At 37.1% G+C, this 20,920-nt stretch overlaps 1 protein-coding gene across 4 annotated transcripts in view; it reads right to left on the reverse strand.

Annotated features, from left to right (window-relative positions):
* CDK8 (cyclin dependent kinase 8) overlaps positions 1 to 20,920 on the reverse strand; it is a 75,379-nt gene that overhangs the window by 22,938 nt on the left and 31,521 nt on the right. For 3 of the 4 annotated variants that reach the window (XM_014254969.2, XM_014254896.2, XM_005516274.2), the window contains exons 3-4: positions 17,807 to 17,917; positions 14,577 to 14,717 (exon numbers count right to left, since the gene is read on the reverse strand). In XM_014254969.2, the coding sequence (XP_014110444.1) occupies positions 14,577 to 14,717; positions 17,807 to 17,917 (252 nt within the window). Of the gene's footprint in view, positions 1 to 14,576; positions 14,718 to 17,806; positions 17,918 to 20,920 lie in introns of those variants that run through there. The other variant, XM_088051855.1, reaches the window with a different exon arrangement.

The raw sequence follows: 20,920 nt of genomic DNA on the forward strand, positions 1-20,920 counted from the left end.
AAATATTTATATAGTCACATCACTGTAAAAATACACCACAGTTAAAAAAAAAAAAAAAGTTATAGGTCTTATTCTAGAAGCTTCCATTTCTAAAATCATTGTATGAATAGACTGGAAAAACATTTTTAGTTCAAAGAATTTTCCAAACAAGACCATTCAAATTAAATTCAATAGGGGCATATCTACCAGAAATCAGTATAGGGATAGTATTGGTATACCTAAATAATATGTATTTTGAACAATCTCTGAAAAACACTGAAGACCACTAACAAAAGTGAATACATATGTCAGGAACTTTTGTTAGTTGTCTTTTAATCAAGTCCACTATCTGGAGGACAAAAAACCCTGAACAACTCCCCAGATTTGTCTCTTTGGACAACTCATTACACATTAGAAATTTATTTGCTTAGAAAAATAAGCAGTCATTGGAAACAGAAGGGAGAAATTTGGATAAGCATTAGTTTATCAGTTTATTTCTAATTATCCAGAGAAAATTGAAGTTGAAACTGCTTATTCAAATCACTTGGGTCGAGCAAGTGAAGCAAAATCTTTCAGCAATTCTTATACTGTGTTCTGAAAACACTTTAAGGTAGCTATATTTTTTCTGTAACTACAAATTATCAACTTAAAGTCCCTAATTTTTGTACTAAGAAAGGCAGAATTACTTTTGCCATTCAGTAAAATAATTTGCAAATGCCAGACAAATGCAAATGAGAAACCTGTTATGATCCTAAACCAAATGTGAAGAGCCATGTAATGATGTACAGCTATTTCAGAGACCAGCCAAAGTGTCTGGCAATCCCGCAGAACTAAATTCAAGAAATACCACCCTTCTCCTCCCAAACCCACCTCAGCAGCAGGGGGAGAATTCATTCTCAACAAAGTATGACCTTGTGACTACGGCACAGCACTAAATCTTATCTTGTCCAATATTTGGCTTTGTAGGACTTCTTTTTATGATTCCTGGACAAATCCTAATCTTGTGCATTTAATCACTCTTACTCTTCTAAAGAGAATAAAGGTTCCCACTGATATATTTTTAGGTACTTCTAATTTAACAATTATTTGCTAAGTGCAAAAAGAAATCCTAAAAAGCAAGTGAATTTAAACCAAGGGAAGTAAAAACCCAAAGAGGTTCCTAGATCTGTGAAGAACTTGAGACAGTCACCTTCACCCATCTGCCTGATCTCACACAATACTGCTCTGTTCACTCCGATCCTGAAGTCTCTGGTAACGAACGCTGCACGACTGCCATGCAATCTTCTCTCTTCCACTCCACTGCTGTGTTTTTCCTTTCCTTCTAACACAACAGACAAGATCAGTCCCCTTGCCTCTTCTCTTCTTCATTAGCAGAAGGCACAGACAACCACTCCTTCGCTGCAAGAACTTCTTACACTTCCTGGGACAAACATCACTCTTCAATCCTATCACCCAAATAAAAAAAGCCCCCAAAACTCTCTCCTACTCTGTGTTTCCTCGCAGGCTACTTTTTTTCCTACATCAATGATCATTCTTGCTGATTTCCTCTAGCTGTTCTGCCTTGGCCTGTTACCGCTGATGATGAATAGATCACGCGGACACAGGTTGAGGTGTGGTGAAAGAAAGAACAGAGTTTATTTTTCCCGCCAGGATTTATAGGCTTCTTACCACGGCCAGGGATTGGATGGTCAGGATAACACTTTCTCACTGCACTGGCCATGAGAGATGCCCATCACAAGACGTGTAACAGAAAGAATGTACACATATCTATGTTTATAGTTACTGTCCTGGGAAAGTCCTTAGAAAACCATGTCAGCAAGCTCAGAAGCTGAGTTTTCAGAGCGACATTGGCCCACCCATTTCTTTGAACTCAAGTGTTCCAAATTACACACTGCTCCTGCTGAGGCTTCACTAATGCTAAATGCAGTGGGGGGATTGTTTCACATGCCTTGCACAGCATCTTCCACTTTGTATGATCCCAGTATGGTATCCTACTCACTGTGTAAGGCTATTGATTCATGTTACCAGCCATGAATTTTCTTCATATCTTTTAAGCAGGACTACTACTCTGAATGAACATTGTAGTCACATACTGCTCCTTAACATACACTAAAAATGTTTGTGTTCTTTCACAGAGGGGAAACTAGACTTCAGAACTTATCTGAATTGCTGTTTTGAAGGCAAAAATGCAAACAAAAAGAAAATTACATCAGCCTGTGACGAGATGTGACAAAAAAGAAAAAAACATTCCTGCTGCTCAAAGGAACTTATTTATTATTCCATTATTTATTTATTCCATGTTTGTAATACCAGATGTCTGGAAATCCTAGGACATTGCTCCTGGAAAAGTATTTTGGTGTTAGGCCATCCCTTCACTAAGCTTTACTCACCAAAGCAGTGGGGAAAGAACTGGGCATTTTTAGACAGCTTAGCCATTGCAATTTTTGGTACTTTTAGCATCAAACCAGGTCTGTGGGAACTATTTTTCCACATATGTTTTGCTACTCATCTGTTTCTGAAATAACCAGTTTTCAAAGATTGATTTTAAACATAGGTATCAGTGAGTAATCTAAATTCCTTTGTTTTACCTATTATGGTATTATAATGTGGATGCCACCTCCTCTCCAGCCACATTATTAACTTTTTACAACATTTCTATGTATACTAATGAACAGATGCATATTCTTTACATGTCCTTTTTAATGCACTGTTTAATAAGGTTTTACTATAATCCTAACCCACTTTCATTTCAATAATCCAACACTTCAGAGTTTGGCTCCTAAAACATTACTCAGAAGAGGATTCACAATGGTGGGGTGAGTCACACCAGTGATATTTGTTAACCACTGGTAATTGTGCATCATTACTGGCTGTGCCACCAGTTTACAGAACTGGCCATGCCATCCATTTCTACCCGTGAGAAACCATGAGAGTTTATAAGAATGTAATACTAGTTTTCAATTTAAAAAAAAAAAAAGAGCAGTCTAACTTTAAAAGAACAATACTAGGCAAAGGGCTTTTATCCCTAAATTATTTTGCTTTTTCAACTATGACTTCAATAATGATTCTGATTTATAGTAAACCACTTCTTTATATTTTAGATTCGAAGTATCATACTAAACAATACAGGAATTATAATCTATATTAAACAATATAGATTTAGAAACACAACTCTACAATCATACAAAACCATAACTGAACTTCTCCAGCTGTGTGTGAGGAAGTGCCTGTGACGCATGAAACACAAGTAAATTAAAAATGTCTCACTGAGAAGAAAAAAAATCAAAAAATTTTGAAAGACAACTGCAGGGGCTTAGCAAGTTGCAGACTGCTCAGAAGAGCACTTTTGTGGCACAGTGGTAGAAACTGTAATATACTGATGTGGTTTATCATTTCCCAGGTAGGTCGTCTGACAAGAAAAGCTGTGCAGCAAAACCTACTAGCCTTCAGTTTGGCTCGCAAAATCCACACCCCATCTCAAGGTGTATGATGCACAAAAGATTCAATGTTTATGCTTCTTCCAACACATCTCTAACAACCTACATCAAAATATTTCCTTATTATCAAGGTGGTATGCTCCCTTATTCCATTCTTAGGGACTGGAACTGTCTTTTTGGATCAGTTTATGGTTAGAGAAAATAATTTCATTCCAAAATAACTCCATTTTCTTTCCACTTCCAACAAAACTTACTACTTCAATACTAAACAGTACTCTAGCACAATAGCAGTGACAATATAGCCTTATTCAAATGATAATACCAGCATTTTTCTAAAGTTAATTGCTTTACATAAATTCAAAGACGTGCATTTTCTTTTACAACTGTTTTGGGCTTTAAAATATATTATAATCAAAAGACACCACAAACACTGGTGTAAACAATGGCTTCACAACATGTATTAAATCTAAACATTAAAATATTCATTCTGATTACAGAACACATGAATTGTAAAAAGCACTGGAAAATTAAGAAAGCCTATTTTAATGTAATACCTCCTGATCATTATCTTCTTATAAAGAACATCCCAGAGCTCTTTAATGTAAATAAACTGAGCATCTGAATAAAATTCTCTTTAAAACAAGGAGCTATAAAAATTATCAGTAACAGCTAAACAAAAACAAACCCCTAAATTATCCAAGCACACATGTCCAAAAATTTTAAAAGTACAGGAAGTATTTGGATAGGATAGAAAATAGAGGTATGCTGTATTTACGCCAAGGGGGCCTTCTGCTAGTTACCATCAACCATATTTTATCTCTGTTTCAGCCTGATGAAAGCTGTTAGTCTCACTACTATGTTTTTATGCTCTGAACACACTCCAAAAATTTTCCTTCACTGATGTCACTCAATTACTGCCAACTTGGGGAAATATAACTTATTAAAAGCTTGCACGCTGCTTAATATACAGACTTCTCTCCCTTTCACTGGAATTGAAGTCAAGCTGAATAGAAAAATTTAATTACTCTTTTCAGGCCAATTCTTTCACTCCTTAGAAATGTCAGCACAAGCGGCAGGGTGTGACTTTCTGTACTAAGACTCAAAGCAAGGAAAGGTGGATATCATAGGCAAAAATATTACTATAGCAGGAAAATCTACCATGTCAAGTATCATTAAGACATCATTCAAAAGTGTAGTAATAAACTTAATACATTAAAATGAACACTCCTAAAGAAATTTATTTCCTGTGGGTTTTTCTACAGCAGTGATTACCCTGTCCATAGGATAGGATGACTGGATGCTGTGGACACATTAGAGTGGGATCAAATGGAAGAAGAGAGCATGCACTGAAACTGGTTTTTAGGTACTATGTTATTCTATGTATTATTCTGTCTCCCTTCGAAATTCAAAGTTCTGCCTCACAAGTAAGGATTTAAAATGTGTAATAAAAACCCTGAGTACCATTTTTGCTCAGTAATTTTGTTGGAGCAGTTTCCACAGAGTAGTACTGTAATCTCATCCCAAAACTTTCACACAAAGGCAGAAAATTGCCTTATTTACTCTTTGGTATACATGCAGCTGTGTTAACCCTGGCCATTTTCTTTAAAAGCCCTATTTTGTTGGTGTTTTTCATTTAAATAATACTCTCGTTACTTCCATATCATTCTACTTGTATGGACTATAAACAACTCCTCCCTGTTCTGGATTAAGGAAAAATACCAAAGGTGAAAAGCCTATGTAATTTACTACTGTGCACTTTCCAGTGGTTGCATGGGCTTTACTTGTGTTCACCTGTTGGAGCACTTTTGTGCACAGAACAAATATAGTATTTCAAACTACATCACAAGTATCTCCTTTTGTGTCACTCATATTCACAGTAAGACAGATGAAATTGGGAGTTCACAAAGAACAAGCTTCGACGTGGGATAAGCATGTCCTATTCATAACATTACTTTAAAACCCTAAGATAAGAGTTACTCAAAGGACTATTTTCTTATCATCTTTTCCTTTAAATAATGAATCTAGATAATGCATACAGATTATGGCATTTTCTTGGTACAGCAGACTGCAGTGGAAACACTTATTACAGCTATTTCCTATATTTTGAACAATCCGTATTCTTACCTTCCACAGCATTTTTTGGTGTGCTAACTTTTCCACAACCTTAACAAGGTACTTAGCAGTAAGAAAATCCGACAAAACTAAAATTCAAACTTCATTTAGGTGTTTCTAAAATCATACCCTAGGGTTTTTACTAAATCCTACTGAAGGGTTTTTATTGACCAAACTTACTTTAAAGGTACATTTATAATCAAAGAGCTTCTGGTACTCCATACTTCTCTTAGGTCAGAACCACAAGTTATGCTGGTATTTTTTCCATCTGATAGCTCATCACCTTTATGGCAGGAATTAGATCTGAAGTTTCTAGCATGCCTTTCCTCTGCAAAACTCTTACCTCTGTATTTACACACACAGATACGAGAGTTCCTGCAGCCTGTTCGGTTTACTGACTGAGATTGCCTTCAAACAAAGATTACTTACGTTACTCTTTCCAGCACCAGAATCAGGTATCTGGCCATCTTGGAAAGCCAGCACATTAGAAAACAGGCTAGTAACAAAAGAACAAATTTATAGCTGCAGAAAAGAAAAAAAAAACTAATATAGTCTGCCCAGCAGCTGACATATTTTCATCCCCCAATATGTCATACATATGCAGATAGATGTAAGTAATCATCTTATATTCCTCAATATATTAATTAAATTACACCGTTCTATTTCAGTTATCAATTTACTCGAATTACCTGGAATTTTAAGAAGTTAAAATATTTCTTAGCTTGAAAAAAGCAAAAGAAGTATTTCAGCATTTGTCCCTGGTTCAATTATCAATATCTTTCTCCCAGAACATATGCCCTCCTCTATATGACATTTGCTTTCCATGACATTTGAAAGTAACGGTCTATTTTGATACATATCTTTTTACCAAATGTACCTGAAATTTGCCAACAGATACAAAGGTCACTTGAGGAAATTAAGAACCAGCATGCCCAGGTAAGCTTTGTTTACCTAAGCAACAACACAGTATCAACAGATGAACATTATTTTCTTTTTATGGTAAAACATGCAACACAACTTGCATTCTCTAAACTATTTTTTCCTAGAGACTGTAGAAGCCATGCTATCATTTTGCATATCTACAACTCTAAAGCACCACTTTGTTTCCAGACTAGAAATTAATATGCAATATGAAGACATGTATTTCTGGTGCTGTAACTAAATGTATATTCCACCAGACAAGGACAAACTTCCCAAAGGCACAGAAAAAGCCTGAATTGATTTCATACCCTGTAACGCAAAGCTGCAAATGGTTATAAAGATCTGTTCTGAAACATTCAATTTAGTCCTGAAGGGCTCCAGAGGAATGAGGGAAAAGATTCAAATTTGGAATACCCCTTTTGCAACAATTTTCACTGCCTGTTAACTGGTCCAAGACTGCTAGTTAAAATTATTCCACGTACAGTGATGTTGAAATGTCAGGGAAAAAATGGTCTGCTTCCATTGCTTCTTGTGTCTGACAGCTCTGCAGCAGATAAGGCAAAATTATCTCACTAAAAGATCAATAATCATGTAATGCAATTTCATGCCTACAAATCCTCATCTGTGTTGCATTTGTCTGTCCCTAACATATCTGGTAGCAGTTCAATAAGCAGTCTTACTATTCCAATTTATTTTCTGCACCTTGTATTTCTTACATGCAGAAGCGTACAATGATTTCAGAACACCGAATTCAGAACCTTTACCTGCTTAACTTACTTCCTCTAAGTAATAACAGTGTCCAAGTACTTGTGTCTAAGGTTGGTCATATTATTGGCTTGGTAAATTAGCAAAGTGCCACTCATAATAAATATATTGCTCCACCTTGACTTTCCCTTTAAACTTCGCACAAAGATTGTACTTTTTCTAGTTTCAAACCAAGATTCATTCATTAATAGAGAAAAAAAAAATGTAGTCAGTACTACTGCCAATTTTAAACATGAAGGTTGTGAGACTTGGGTTTTATCACTGCACAGGATTAATTATTTTGAAAATTATCTATGGAAAAGAAATACTGAGCTAAAAAGAGGAGAAACTAAATTTAGGTTCCACCAGACAAAACGTAAGTCAGTACCCCAGACATGCTGATACAGTCAGACCTTTTGGAAACACCTGCCAAAGATAATGAAAGGCTGCAAAAAATTATAGATAGGGTTGGACTTGACAATCGAGCAAATGGGGCTTTGAATAAAAGCAGTAGTCTAAGAGAGGTAGATTTGAAAAACCTGTACCTGGAATAGAGATTTCTGACCTTTCCTTGCACCCCTACTTTCACTAAATCAAGCATATAAAAGAGCTTTTCACTTGCAATCAGAAAATTATCCACCAAATGTTCCCCTATTCAGCACTCCATCTTTTTATAAATTGGAATCCAACAGCATTGTGTGATAAAAGATTATCAAATAACTTTTAGGACTGATTTAGCATTTTTGCTGAACAGCGGTTGCTTGAATAAAAATTTTCAGGTGTTATCTGTTGATCTCACATACTGCATAAATCTTGTGAGTCTGCATTATTCTTTCACCAACCTTACTTAAAACTTTTTAAATGGCCTTGCATTTTCTTGTAAGTCCTATGGTTAAAGATGATCAGCCTGTAAAAACCTATGAACAATTACATTCAGATTCAAAAATTGCTTGAAGGGACACAGCCTGTAAATTAAAACAAAATTTTTTCACTATCTTTAAAGGTTGATTTCCAAAATCACCAGGAAGGCTTGCAGTGAAGGCCCAAACACAACTGGAAGAACAGAGTGAATATTTTATTTTCATTTATATTTTCCATCTGATTTCAGTACTTAGCACCTTCAGCAAAGAATGAAAAATACAGGCCTAACAGCTCAAGGCTTGGGTATATCTTTTTAGAAAGATATTGCCATTACACAAATGTTTCATACCAAAGTCTGTAAAAACTGATGATCCAGTACAAGTGTATCTTTCATTTTTTGACCACACAGCTTCCAAAAAAGGTTTTAGGGAATACATCACCTTTTTGCTCAGGAAAAGAAAATGGCACCATGTCATACCTCTCATCATACTGTAGTCAAGATACATTGCAAAAATGTTCCAGTGCACTTCAAAGATTTGGTATTTCACTTTCTTCACACTGTTCGTTATTCCCTGGAAGCTATTTGATCTTTCATATTCATCTTACACCTGCTTCTACACAGCCCACCCCTTGCACCTGGTTTCTCTTCTCTTGATTTGTCATGAGCTGGAGTTTAGACTTTGAAAGAGCAGTAATTGAATTTTTCAAGACAAATCAAGTGGTGGAGATACAACACATTCACAGAATGGCTGAGGCTGGATGGCAACCTCTGGAAACTCAGGTTACTAATGATGATGTTCAACGGCACTAAACTCAGAACCAGCCCTTGGGACACTCCACCAGTGACTAGTGTCCAGCTTAACTTCGTGGCTCTTCAAGCCCTTCAACTTATCCAATTTTCAATGCCCTTCACTGTGCACTCCTGCTGTGTACTTCATTAGCTTGTCTACAAGGATGGCTGGGATGCTGGGCTGAAAGCCTTACTAAAGTAAGCAACATCCACTGCTGTTAGCCCCTCCATCGAGCTAGCCACTGAAGGCTTTCAGCTTGGCCAATCACAATCTCCCTTGCATAAAAATCCATGCTGACTACTCTCAATCACCTTGGTATCTTCCAGGTGTTAGAAAATGGCTTCCAGGAGGATGTGATCCATCACCTTCCCAGTGATCAAGGTGAGAGTGACTGGGAATGTAATTTCCCAGACTCTCCTTGAAGACTGGAGTGACATTTGCTTTCTTCCCCTCAGGAACTTCCCCAATGGCTATGACCTTTCAAAGAGAGTGGTCTCACAGTTATTTGCATATATGAATATGAAGCACATGATTTGATATATCTCTATAGGCTTCTCTATGGTGAAGTCAAAGATCTCTCACTACTTTTCCAACTAGAAGGCTGGTAGCACTGCAACAACATGCTCTATTTCTACCTTTAAATCTGCATTTCTACAAAACTGACAGATATTACTCAGGCAAAAGCTTAACCTAACAGGCTATTTTTTCAGGGGGTTTTGGGTTGCTTCTCTCTCTTTTTTATAATCACTGGCATGAGCACTAAATACTAAAATTTTGCAGTTTCTTTTGCTCAATCTACATTTTCATTACTTACTAGTTTGAAAGCATAATCTAATCCATTTATAAAGTCCTCAGAAAGGCAGGCAAGGGAATAGTCATTCTCCTTGTAAAAAGAAAAATTAAGAAACACTAGATAATATTATTTTAACTATGGAATATTTAGAACTATAGTAAAGTGCAACTCACAGGAAAGCATGTGATTAGAAGCACATGCAAGAAAATAAAGTTCTGCCGGACACACTGTTCTTTTGTGATCTCATGAAAGTACACACCTAATGAAAAACACCTTGGAAACAAAAATATTGGGAAATACAACAGCTGACAACCAGAAGAGTGATTTGTTTTGGATTACTGGGGGGTTTTTTTCTCCTCTGAAAGCAAATAATCAGCAAGTCATCATAATACCTTTTGGGAAATAATACCTTTTACTTGTTGATCTACCTAGAGTAGAAAATCACCCCATTTTTTAAAGCTACAAACTTATTTCTAGTAATGTGCACTATTATTACTTTTTTCTTTTCAAGGGTTTAGGTTTACTCTTGCAAATGACCACAGCTTTGGAAGCTTTATAGAAAGACAGAAGGGCATTCCTGTATTTCTGAAGTAATCCTTAAATATTGACAAGGAGACATCCTTGGATTCTGGAGTTCTAATGAGGAAAACTGTAAATTGCCAAGTTAAAAAGTTCCATATATTTAACTTTGCCTAAAGCACACATTACAGAGCCTGGAAAGTGACTAAGGTCCTGTCTACAGGAAAAGACTCTGGCAGTGGCATTTCCCCATTCATTGTTAAAAGAACATCTTTAATGTTCTCACTAATCCCAAACCTGGTAGCAGGTATCCTTGGGAAGAGTTCACATCTCAGAAAAGCTATGTACCAACTGCATTAAAGCCTGACTGCCTCAGAGCTTCTTAAAAGCCAGTGCTCGGCCCACAGCAGCCCTTGAGCTGAGCTACACATCACGAACGCCTTCCCCAGACTGCACTAGTGCCAATCTGCAAATGTCACAAACAGTGACACAATCCCAGGCTAAGTAGGACAGGGATGCTATTGACAAAAGCTAGGAGACTGGTAATTCCTTTGGCAAGAGATAGGAGAAGAATGGGAAGCAGAAGCCCAGCACTCTGCTCCCCATTTCCATACCTCACTTGCCAGGTGGCAGTTCATCTGCTCAACACCCACTCACACCACGCACAAAGGAAAAGGCCAGGAAATGTAGTCTGAAGATTTAGAAACAAAAATAATTTTATAATAGTGTCCCAACTGCAGTACTACAAGACATGTGAGATTTCCTCTAGGTTTTTTCATCGGGTTTTTTTTTGGTGTGGTGGTATGCTTTTAAGCACTGCTGCACTGTGGAAGTATTTTCAACAGCTCAGGTGCCAATTCCATCATTAATGTAAACTGCAGACTAATCTTACTGTCACTATACAGAACCTGCGGAGGGCTGCTCATCTCTTACCTGAGACTGGATCCTGACTGTGTAGACAGGACTAAAAAAAATTAAATAGAAAAAAAAAAAAATTACCAAAAAAATTAGAGATGCACTTTCAAAGGCTAAGAGGTGTGGCTTAAAGCTTATTGTACCATGCAAAAGGACCTCTATTTTGAGCCCGTTACTTGAAAAAACCTTCCAAGCATGCTGTCTTTTCCCTTGCTGTTGAGGTTGCATATTGATGAAGACATATCTATGGCCAATCTTCTGCTTATGCAGAAGTGTGGAATAAGAACTTTGAATAAAGGAAGAAGCACAATAGCTGCATATTATAAAGTGGAAAAAATACTCAAAAAATAAGTCAGCAAAATGCAGGATGTTTCAAACATGCTTGATAACTAAATTCAAAATATTATTAAAACTATAATTGATGCACTTTGTGGTAATTATATGAAGTGTTCTTATTTCCTTCCTGCTACAGTCAGAGCATGAATAAACAATCTGCTTTCAACTACTCTCAGCCATGAAATTTAAAGAAGCTGAAGAATATGCAAGTCAAATAAAGAAATTTTAAAAGGTCTAGCATATATTTGTTGAAAAATTTTACTGGTATGTTTCAAAGACTTATGGGAAAGCTAACTACTCAGGTACAGTAGTATTCAAGGCAGTATTCAAAGGTAAATACAATCAACGTGTCCCTGCTCTGATGGAAATGGTGAACTGGCTTTCATGTACCCAGTGAAAGAAAAATAGAGTCAAGTATTTAAGTTTCCGCAATGATTTGTACATATTTCCTTTGTAAAAGGAACACCATGACTACAGACCCCACAACAGACAATTGTCTTCCAACAGATTTTGCTGTTTCATACAGAATAGAGTCACTTTATACAAATCTTACATGAGTTCAGATTTCTTGATTTCAATCCTGTGAATACAAATATCAGCCTAAGTTTGTGTGCTTTTAATAGCTGCTACATTTTGCTGCCCAGCTTGCAGATGCTAGCAAGAAAAGAGTTGGTTTATGCCATATTTTGTTTCTGGTTAGAGAAGTCAAAATCTCAAAAAAACTACCTACCTAAAAAGCTAACGCAACTAAGACATCTTAAAAAAAAAACCACCAAAAAAAACCCAACAGAAAACCAATCCAAACCCAGAAAACTGCACTTAGATGGAAGGTAAAAGTAATATAGATAATTCATACCATTAAAAAATTCCTTATCCTCTGAGAGAATAACAGATTTTTTTTTGTCGAGTACTATACTCTTTAGCTTCCTACCAGCCCCAAGCACCATCACTCTTGTAAATACAGTATATGACATGCAAGCAAGCATGTTACTTAAGCAACTCTGTGGGTCTATCTAAATCCAGGAAAACATAAAACATCTAGAAACAACAGCAATACCTATCGTTTAAAGGCACAGTAGGAAAAAACATAGTAAATCTGTCCAGCCATCCAATCTGGAGTTAAAATTGATGATTTAACACTGGTATTCCTGAAGAATAATGTTACAAGTATCCTGAAATAGAAAATCACATCTAAGTATTAGTATCAGTTATGCTGCTTTGAATGTTAGTGAAGTCCCAATTCTCAAGCTTAACCAACTGGCCTCTTTCTTTCCAAGACTAAACACTAGGTAAAATCCCTCTGTTAATCAAGTTATTTCCAGCCCTGATAAAAGAAAGCAAGCATTGGCAAGTGCAGTTCTGTCTTTTGAAACATGTGCCCTCTGAATTCAGCTCAAACTGGACAGTTTCAAAACAACAAGTCCAAAAGGTTTCCATGGACAAGGTGGCACAGGCAGCCCCTGTACAGCTCTTACAGGATTCTCACCAACACAGCTTGACAAGGTTCCGGTGGGAAGACCTCTCAGTCTCTGCCTCAAGCTTTTGGTCTCTTCCTCAGATTATCCAAAGATAGCCAATTGTGATGGTGGATTTTCTGCTGGAAGGAAACTTCATGCTGGACTGAGACCACCAACTCATTTCACAGAAAATAAGATGGCAGTAGTTTTTTTGAAGTTGCCAACTGAAACTTGAGCTACAGCCCTAGATGTGAAAGGCTCTGTAATAAATTACCAATCTCCTGAGCCATCCAGTTAACAATATGCATGGTTTTCTTTTAAGCATTATTTCAAGTTCATAAATTATCTGAAACTGTAGAAAGTAAAATGTCAAAAAATTTAGATTCTTGATGACAAATCATTTGTTTCCTGTATGCCTCTTAAAAATACAATAAAGTTGTCTACGTAGTAACATCCACTATGTATTTCCATATTATATTTTGCTCCACTACTTCATGAGTCATGACAAAGCAACCAGAATCTTTTTCGTATTTCCCCCTCAGTGCTGAGCCTTTTGTTCCATTTCTAAAACCAGGAGCAAATGAAAACCATCCACACAATCATTGCAACAAAGCAAAGTTTCCTTGTATTTCAGTTCTGAAAATGCTGTTTATCAGAGATATACCTTTTTCCTTCAGTTTAAATGGACAAACTGGCATTCTGTAAAAGCATTTATCAAGCATGAAAATAGATGTCAAAAAAACTAGTCCTTGACCAAATTTCCAGGAAGGCTATTAAAGCTATTTCAAAGACAAAAAGTGACTCTGGAGGAGTAGTAAGGAAGCCAGACTTATTTCACCTAACACAGAATATCACTGGTAATACTGACTCATAGGAATGAAAGGTCAAACTAATGATACTTCTAATTACTGAAATTTCATTTGTGCATGAGAGTATCATATGTAATACTTAGAAACAAATTGAAAAGAAATAATGCTATCAAAGAGTAAGAGCTACAGACAAGTGGATCAGAGAAACTACCCAATTTGAAGACAACAGACAAAAAAAGACCAGTTAGCTGAGGGCATATTTTGAAGGCAAATATATAAGAATTGGTGAGACTCACCAGTTGAAAAGAATTTGCTGGTTAAAGACAGCAACCCAGATTAAAAATGTTTTCCTTGTGTTATAGCTTGGATAAACATTAATTTACTTGCAGAAATCATCTGAAGTTGGTGTGGCTATATTACTGGTAGATTATAAACATTAGGAGAAAAGAACAGCTTTCAAAAGTCACTTTCCTACATTAAACTGATCATTTCAGAAAAAAAATCTTTTTTTCAGCAGTTCTTACAGCCAGTCATTCTCCCCCATCTACACCAGAACGGTATTTAGTTATTTATCTTGCCTGCAGTGATACTACTAAAGGCATCCTCTGTACCTCCATGTGCCTTTTATTTAAATGAACCCATTTAAAATAGTTTATTTAGAAGATGAAAAAACAAAAACAGCCATCTGATACACTTGCTCTCATAAGCATATCAGATCGCAGCCAGCTTTTAAAATTCACTCTACTAATCAAGGCCATCTGACTGCAGTGTAAAAACATTTATTTATTAGTACATGCTCTTAGCACCAAGGTTTTTGTTTCCCAGTGGTTTTTCATTAAAAAAAAACAACCCTTGCCCTCAATCATCATCCCAGTGCTAAAACCCATTGCGGATCCACTTACCAAATCCCTGTGTAACACCCAGTTAGCATGCAGGTAGTGAATACCATCTAGGATCTGATATAACAGCGACTTCACCATTCCCCGAGGTAACTGAACTGGTTTCTTGTTTGCTTTAGAAGCCCTGTGAAACTTGATTATATGCTGCAAAGGGGAAAAAAAGAAATGAAAATAAAAGAAGTGCAATATTTACACAAAAAGACTGCCATCAACTCCTTACACAGACTTCTAAGGGTTTTTTCAACCTTTCATGATTTGTTTTCCAAACAAGAAACATGTGCCTTAAGTACTAAAAAATTAATACTGTACTAGGTAAAGTGATCACTGTCCCAAAGCAATCTCCCAAAAATTAAATCAGTTTTTGCTGTGGTTTAACCTCAGCAGGCAGCTAAGCCCTGCAGAGTATGAGGAATACAAAACCACTATGACCATCAAAGCACATTTCCTTGCAGATCACTGATCATTCAGGTTTTAGAGGCATTTTTGTTTGTGGAGTCTTTTTGTTAAGATAGGCTGATATCCTGTACATCAAATCACAGAAATACAATGTATTACCTCCTACATTATTTTACTTCTAAGTTTTCTCCTACAGTAATAATGACTGTAACATTCAAGACCTAATACCAAGCAGAAATTTTTGCAAACTGCATTAGGAATTTTCTGATTTAAATCAGAAGCCCAGATTTATTCCTTTTTTATTTACTATACCCTTATAGCACAGTAGTCTCAAAACAGAAGCTGTTGACAGAGCAAGTCTACAAATCTGTCCATCTGAAAGTCAGCCATCAAGTCAGAGACAGAAAAAGAACCTTTAGTAATTCTACGTTTAGACACAAGCAATGATGTCTGGCACAAAGGAGGAGTGCAAAAGGATGTGTTGTCATAGCACTTGAGTCCCAGGTGTCACTAAGTTCAACAGCAAGGTGTGCCATAGTCATGGTAACCATCATTTCCATGTTTGCCTCCTTCAAACACAGAGGCAATCTCTAGAACAAACTTATCGTATCACATTTTATTTCTGTAATGGCTTGCACTTGTGTGATCATCAAAACAGCCCAGATCTTGTCTACCAAAACCTGGCTCCAAACTTCTATCATGTGCTCTTCCTACTACATTTATGACCCTTCTATTCCGGGTGCAAATTAGCTAACCCAACTATCTAACACCCTTCGGGAAACTGCCTTTCCTCTCCTGCTGCAGCCCAGCTCCACACAGCCTGCCTTCCTTCGCTTCAGGCAGCAAGCCTTGCTTTCCTGTGCAGAACAGGCACATTTCTGCCCTGACAATGGTAAAACTGGAGATGGACAAAGAAGCATTGATGAAAAGGTGACAGTCCCTGTACTATAAGCCAAGCACCACATGCACAAGCATCCCTCAGCCTAAGCCACAAGTTTCACCTCCTCTCACCTCACACTTCCACCAACTCCAAAACAAATGTTATTTTCATACAGTGGACAGAGAGAAGTGAATCTTCAGAGACAGGCAGAAAGACAGATGGTTGTTCTAAACTTCTTTTGCTCCTGCTCTAATACACTCTGTATTATCTGGCCCTTTCCCAGCCTTACTTAAAACCTGCTGTGCTAAATACACGCAGTGCTGGAGCACTTGATCCATTGCTGGCTCTTTGGGGCACAGAGCCAACCCAGTCATCGCAACCAAGTCTCTCACATCCAGGTACAGTGAACAACCAGGAGCTGGTGCAGCGGGGAAATTCTGGAGTTCATGCAGGTGTATGCATGTAAGCATAAAGGTCAAAAATGAGAGTAATTCCTAAGTTACTTACATATAAACCAGTGTTTCATTAACAGAAAGATTTCTGTGATGATTTAGGTTTATGAAGCAATGAAGAAATGTATAAATACAAACAAGTACAGGTCATAGTAATAATACCGCTAACAAATATGAAGACTTGTAGCACATTTTGAAACAGAAAAAAACCCCTCAAACGTTCCGAGACTTCTGTAGCTTAGCATGTCATAAATATGGGGGAGTAGTGAAAAAAAGAGTGCTCTTATTTTTCCATCATATTAAAATAGAAACAAAACAAACCAACTGTACTCCATTTCCTCAAGATGTTGTTGCTGTTTATCAGCCTCCAGAATGTCAACATTTCAGCTGTTTGCTAACTTTTTTGTCTCTAATTTTATTTTGGTAACAAAACCTCAATACCAAGTATCAGAACTTCCAAGACAGGTAAGAAGCTGTAAGAAAATATCTTTCATTTAATTTAGTGCAAAGAAAACTGACACACTGGCTTTTAGGCAAATGCTACTGAATAATTCCAAACTATAAGGAACAGCATTTTCAGAAGAAATTAGTTTTACTTTGGTTTGTGCTAAGTGACATGCTGATGAAAAAACAACTCATGATTCATACTATGCCATCCTCACATGTACACATTCATAAAAATTTCCATCTCATTACAAATTGTTTCTGTGGCACCTTTTGATACAAATCTTAGCATCTTTTGAGGTTAAGATTTGTTGCATTGAAAGCAATGTTCCAAATGTATGTCAGCATTAATATGAGGCACACACACCTTTTTTCAGGGAAGTCCAGGCTGCACATTATTTTTCATGTTTTACCATGCTATTTTATTTTTTAAGTATTCTGAATGGATATTAAGCTTACAAATATTAAGTTAACAGAGGAATACAGTATGTATATTAAAACAAATTTACTTTGCCTCCAACAGGTTTATATTTTAAAGCCGTATCTTGCAATTAGGAATAAATAGCTTTCCTCCCAAATACACAGAATTTCTGCAGATGAGTTGAGAAAAATTTTTCCCACTGAAATGTATGAATTAAATGAACAGTGTAACTACTCTTATTTCAAGTATTCGTGGATGACAATCAATGCAACTAAAACTCTGAACTGTCCTGTTCAAAAAAATAAGTTAGTCATTTTTCAAAGGGGATCCACGTGCGTAATCAATGCATTTTCCTGCACCCTACTTTAGCTCTAATAGGGATTTATAGCTACATTTATTTAAGTAGACTTCTAGCTACTGAGAGCTGATTTCTGCAGATTTTTTGCCATTTTTTATCTTCTTAAAGAGATCACAAGTTAACTGTGTGGTATGTTTACTTAACATTTTCCATTTCTTTCCATTTAGTACTGAAAATGCTTCCAACATGGAGAAAGCAGCTATGCTGTATTTAAAAATTATGCGTCTCTCATTTGCTGCAACTAAAATTCTAAGCCTGGTACCTACAAACAATTCACCTTACCCAGAGGTCATGCTCAGCGTAGTCAAAGAGAAGCCACACTTTCCTGTCAGCATGAGAAAGGAACACTTTTTGCAGAGAAATGACATTTGGATGCTTGAGCTCCCGCAGCAACTGCAAAAGAAAAAGTCCGCAACAGTTATATCCATACATCCAGAGCTGGGATATTTAAAACACAAACAACAAAAGTTGAAATCTGCAAGCCATAGAACACCACTTTTTTTTTTCATGAAAGAACCAGTTTCAAACCAAAGCTGAAAGCAGGTCATAACCCCCTCAGGGCACTCACTTCCTATTCATTCTCTAAAAGCCCAACTCCATGTAAATCTCATTATTATCCAGGACCAAGATGACTCTGCAAACAGCCAGCTGTGGCATCTGCCCTTTTACATAGGCTGTAATCTTCAAGAGTCCCAGTTGGAGTACCCCATTTTCTCCTCACTCCCAGTTATCTGAAAATGCTTCATTTTGGTTGCAGTCATTTGAGACTGAATGGGATGGCTGATGTAGAGCTCGTCAATGCAGTCACTAAACCAAGATGTGTTTTGTAAGGTGCATTCTGCTCATCTACAAAGTCACCACTCTCCACAGAAGAAGGTCCAGCTTCTTGCCACAACACAGATCACACCAGATAGTACAATAAGCCACCCATAAAACAGCACCCAGTTCAAGAGAAAACTACTCTGTATGCACAAAGGCTGGTAAAAGGTAACCTGGTACGGAGCTCTTGAGCTGAGACAAATCAGGGTACTAACAGCAGAGACAGCCCTAGCAAAGGGACACAGCTGGAACATCTTTCAGCAGTAGTGAGCCATTAAACCAGTTCAGCTGCTTCACAAACTATAGTTCGAACCCCACCAAAAGGAAAGCATAGCTGAGATACAGCACAACAACTGAATGCAGACAGCATCAGTCTATTTGAGCTCTACTGGTCATGTTACAATCATACTGCACTCATTAAATTGGTAAGAAAGAAACAAAAGCTTTATCTAAGCAAACTGCAGTTAAATGTGACTACTCAAGAGTAGTCAAATTCCTAACAGTTCAGTGTGCCAAAAATGATGACATTTCTTTATTAAAAGGAATCGTTAGGGCTTTTTCTTTTTTAAAAAAATGCCAACGGAGAATGAAACTATTCTTTGAATACAGAATTTACCTCTGACACTCAACAAAAAATAGTTTTTTCCACTACATAACAGGAAATAAAAAAAAAATCCTTTTTATTTATACCTTTGTCATAAGTGCTAAAATTTTAGCTGCTACTGAGATAGTAAAATGGAAATATATTGTGTGTAACATATATGTGTTCTTGTTTCCTTCTTTCATTTGAGACAGACTTGCATTATGACTCACTGACCAGTCTTCAGTGTAGCATTTGTTGGAATAAAGGACTGATAGCTCACAGAGATTTTACCTGAAGTATAAGATCAAACAGAGAGATAGTGTAGAGGAGACAAAGCAACAGTAGAAATCAATGCAGAAGGCTGTAGAGTTTCAGCATGGTAAAATTCTAAGATTTGTAAAAGCAATACATCAAGGCACTTAAAGGTGGGATCCACAAGAAGTATGGAATTCTTTAAATGCCTGTAATTCTTAGAGAGAATAAGATCAGTATGGGAAAAAACAAGAAATGCTTATTTGCACTTTTTAATCAATTACAGGTGGGGACTGCTCACAGTAACTTAACCCCAGCCAGAAGCTAAACCCCACAGAGCCACTTGCTCATCTCTCTCAGTCAGCCATGAATGGAAGAACAAAAATGCAAGGAATTTGTGAGGTAAGACAGCTTAGTAAATGAAAGAAAGAGGAATTAAACACCACATCCACAAAAAACAAACAACAGAAGCAATGCAAAGGCAATCATGTACAACCTCCCACAAGAGAACTGATGCCCAGCCAGCCTCCAAGCAAAGGCTACTCCTCCAAAGAAAGGAGGGGCAGGAATGGGAAACAGAGGAAGACTGAACACTGCAAGCAATAGCCAAAGCACTGCTGGCATACCAACAATGCTTTAGTCACAAATCCAACACACTCCACCATACAGGCTGATGTAGAGAAGATTAACTGCAAGCCAGACCAGCAAGCACAGCATCAAAGAATGGCAAATCATGTTGTAGGGTTTAAGAATACACTGTGCCAGTCCCTATAACAAAGGAATTTTTCTTTAATCAGCATCAATCCACATAATAAATTTATGCTAGAAATTTTAATTAACTGTATCAGAAGATTACATGATAGTTCAACAGCTAAGCATCCATACCAAAATATGGTATTTCCTGTGACCTAATGGACACGTTGTACCAGATACAACAAACTATTCCTTTTGAATATTTTGAAAATTTTGAAAGATGCAGATACTAGTTAGAGCTCCAAAAAAATAACGTAATGTTCTCTTTTGTCCTTTCTGATCGCATTTTAAGTGTCTCCTACTCCTTACTCCCAAGACAGCAGCTATCACCTACCTAAAAAAATCCAGCCTCTTCCCATGAAATGTGATTCAGCTTGGAGAACACACAGAAAACCTATCACCAAAACTGGACACAAATATGAGAAACTTTTAAGTAATGCAGCAGAAGGATTCCCTGTCTGTGTAGCAAGGCAACATAGAATTCTCCCTTGTTTGTTCTACAGTTGTCTTTGCAGACTTTGAGATTGACAGCATTCCTTGCTTTTTTCCTCACCACTCCACCTTGATCACTCCCCTTCCTGCCTTTTATTTTTCTTCTAAACATCCCAGCAATCCTCTCAAATACCCGAAAACCCCACTATCCTCCTAAAACTTTCATAGCAACCTGCCCTCCTTCTCATCAGTCAAGCTGACACTCTTCAAGAACACACCTGAGAAGTCCCTTTTGTAACCCATCACCACTGTGTTAGGAGTTCTGGCCTTTGTTACTGACACTGACAGCACCTGGTACTGTTTTGCATCTGCGTACTCAGTTTATCATTCTTGCTGGTTTCTGCTTTTGCCTTTTGTGCTAAATAGCTGTTAAATCCACATTTTTTTAATTTGCTAAAAAAACCTTACGGGTTCAGTCAAAGCCAGACAGCCACAAGCATCCCAGTGAAGAGGATGGCTATCATACACCAGCAAAACCATCAGAATAAGGAAATGAT

This window comes from Pseudopodoces humilis, chromosome 2 (assembly GCF_049639895.1).
Source record: "Pseudopodoces humilis isolate 2021_Gansu_Grassland_sample_001 chromosome 2, ASM4963989v1, whole genome shotgun sequence".
NCBI classification, from domain to species: Eukaryota; Metazoa; Chordata; class Aves; order Passeriformes; family Paridae; genus Pseudopodoces; species Pseudopodoces humilis.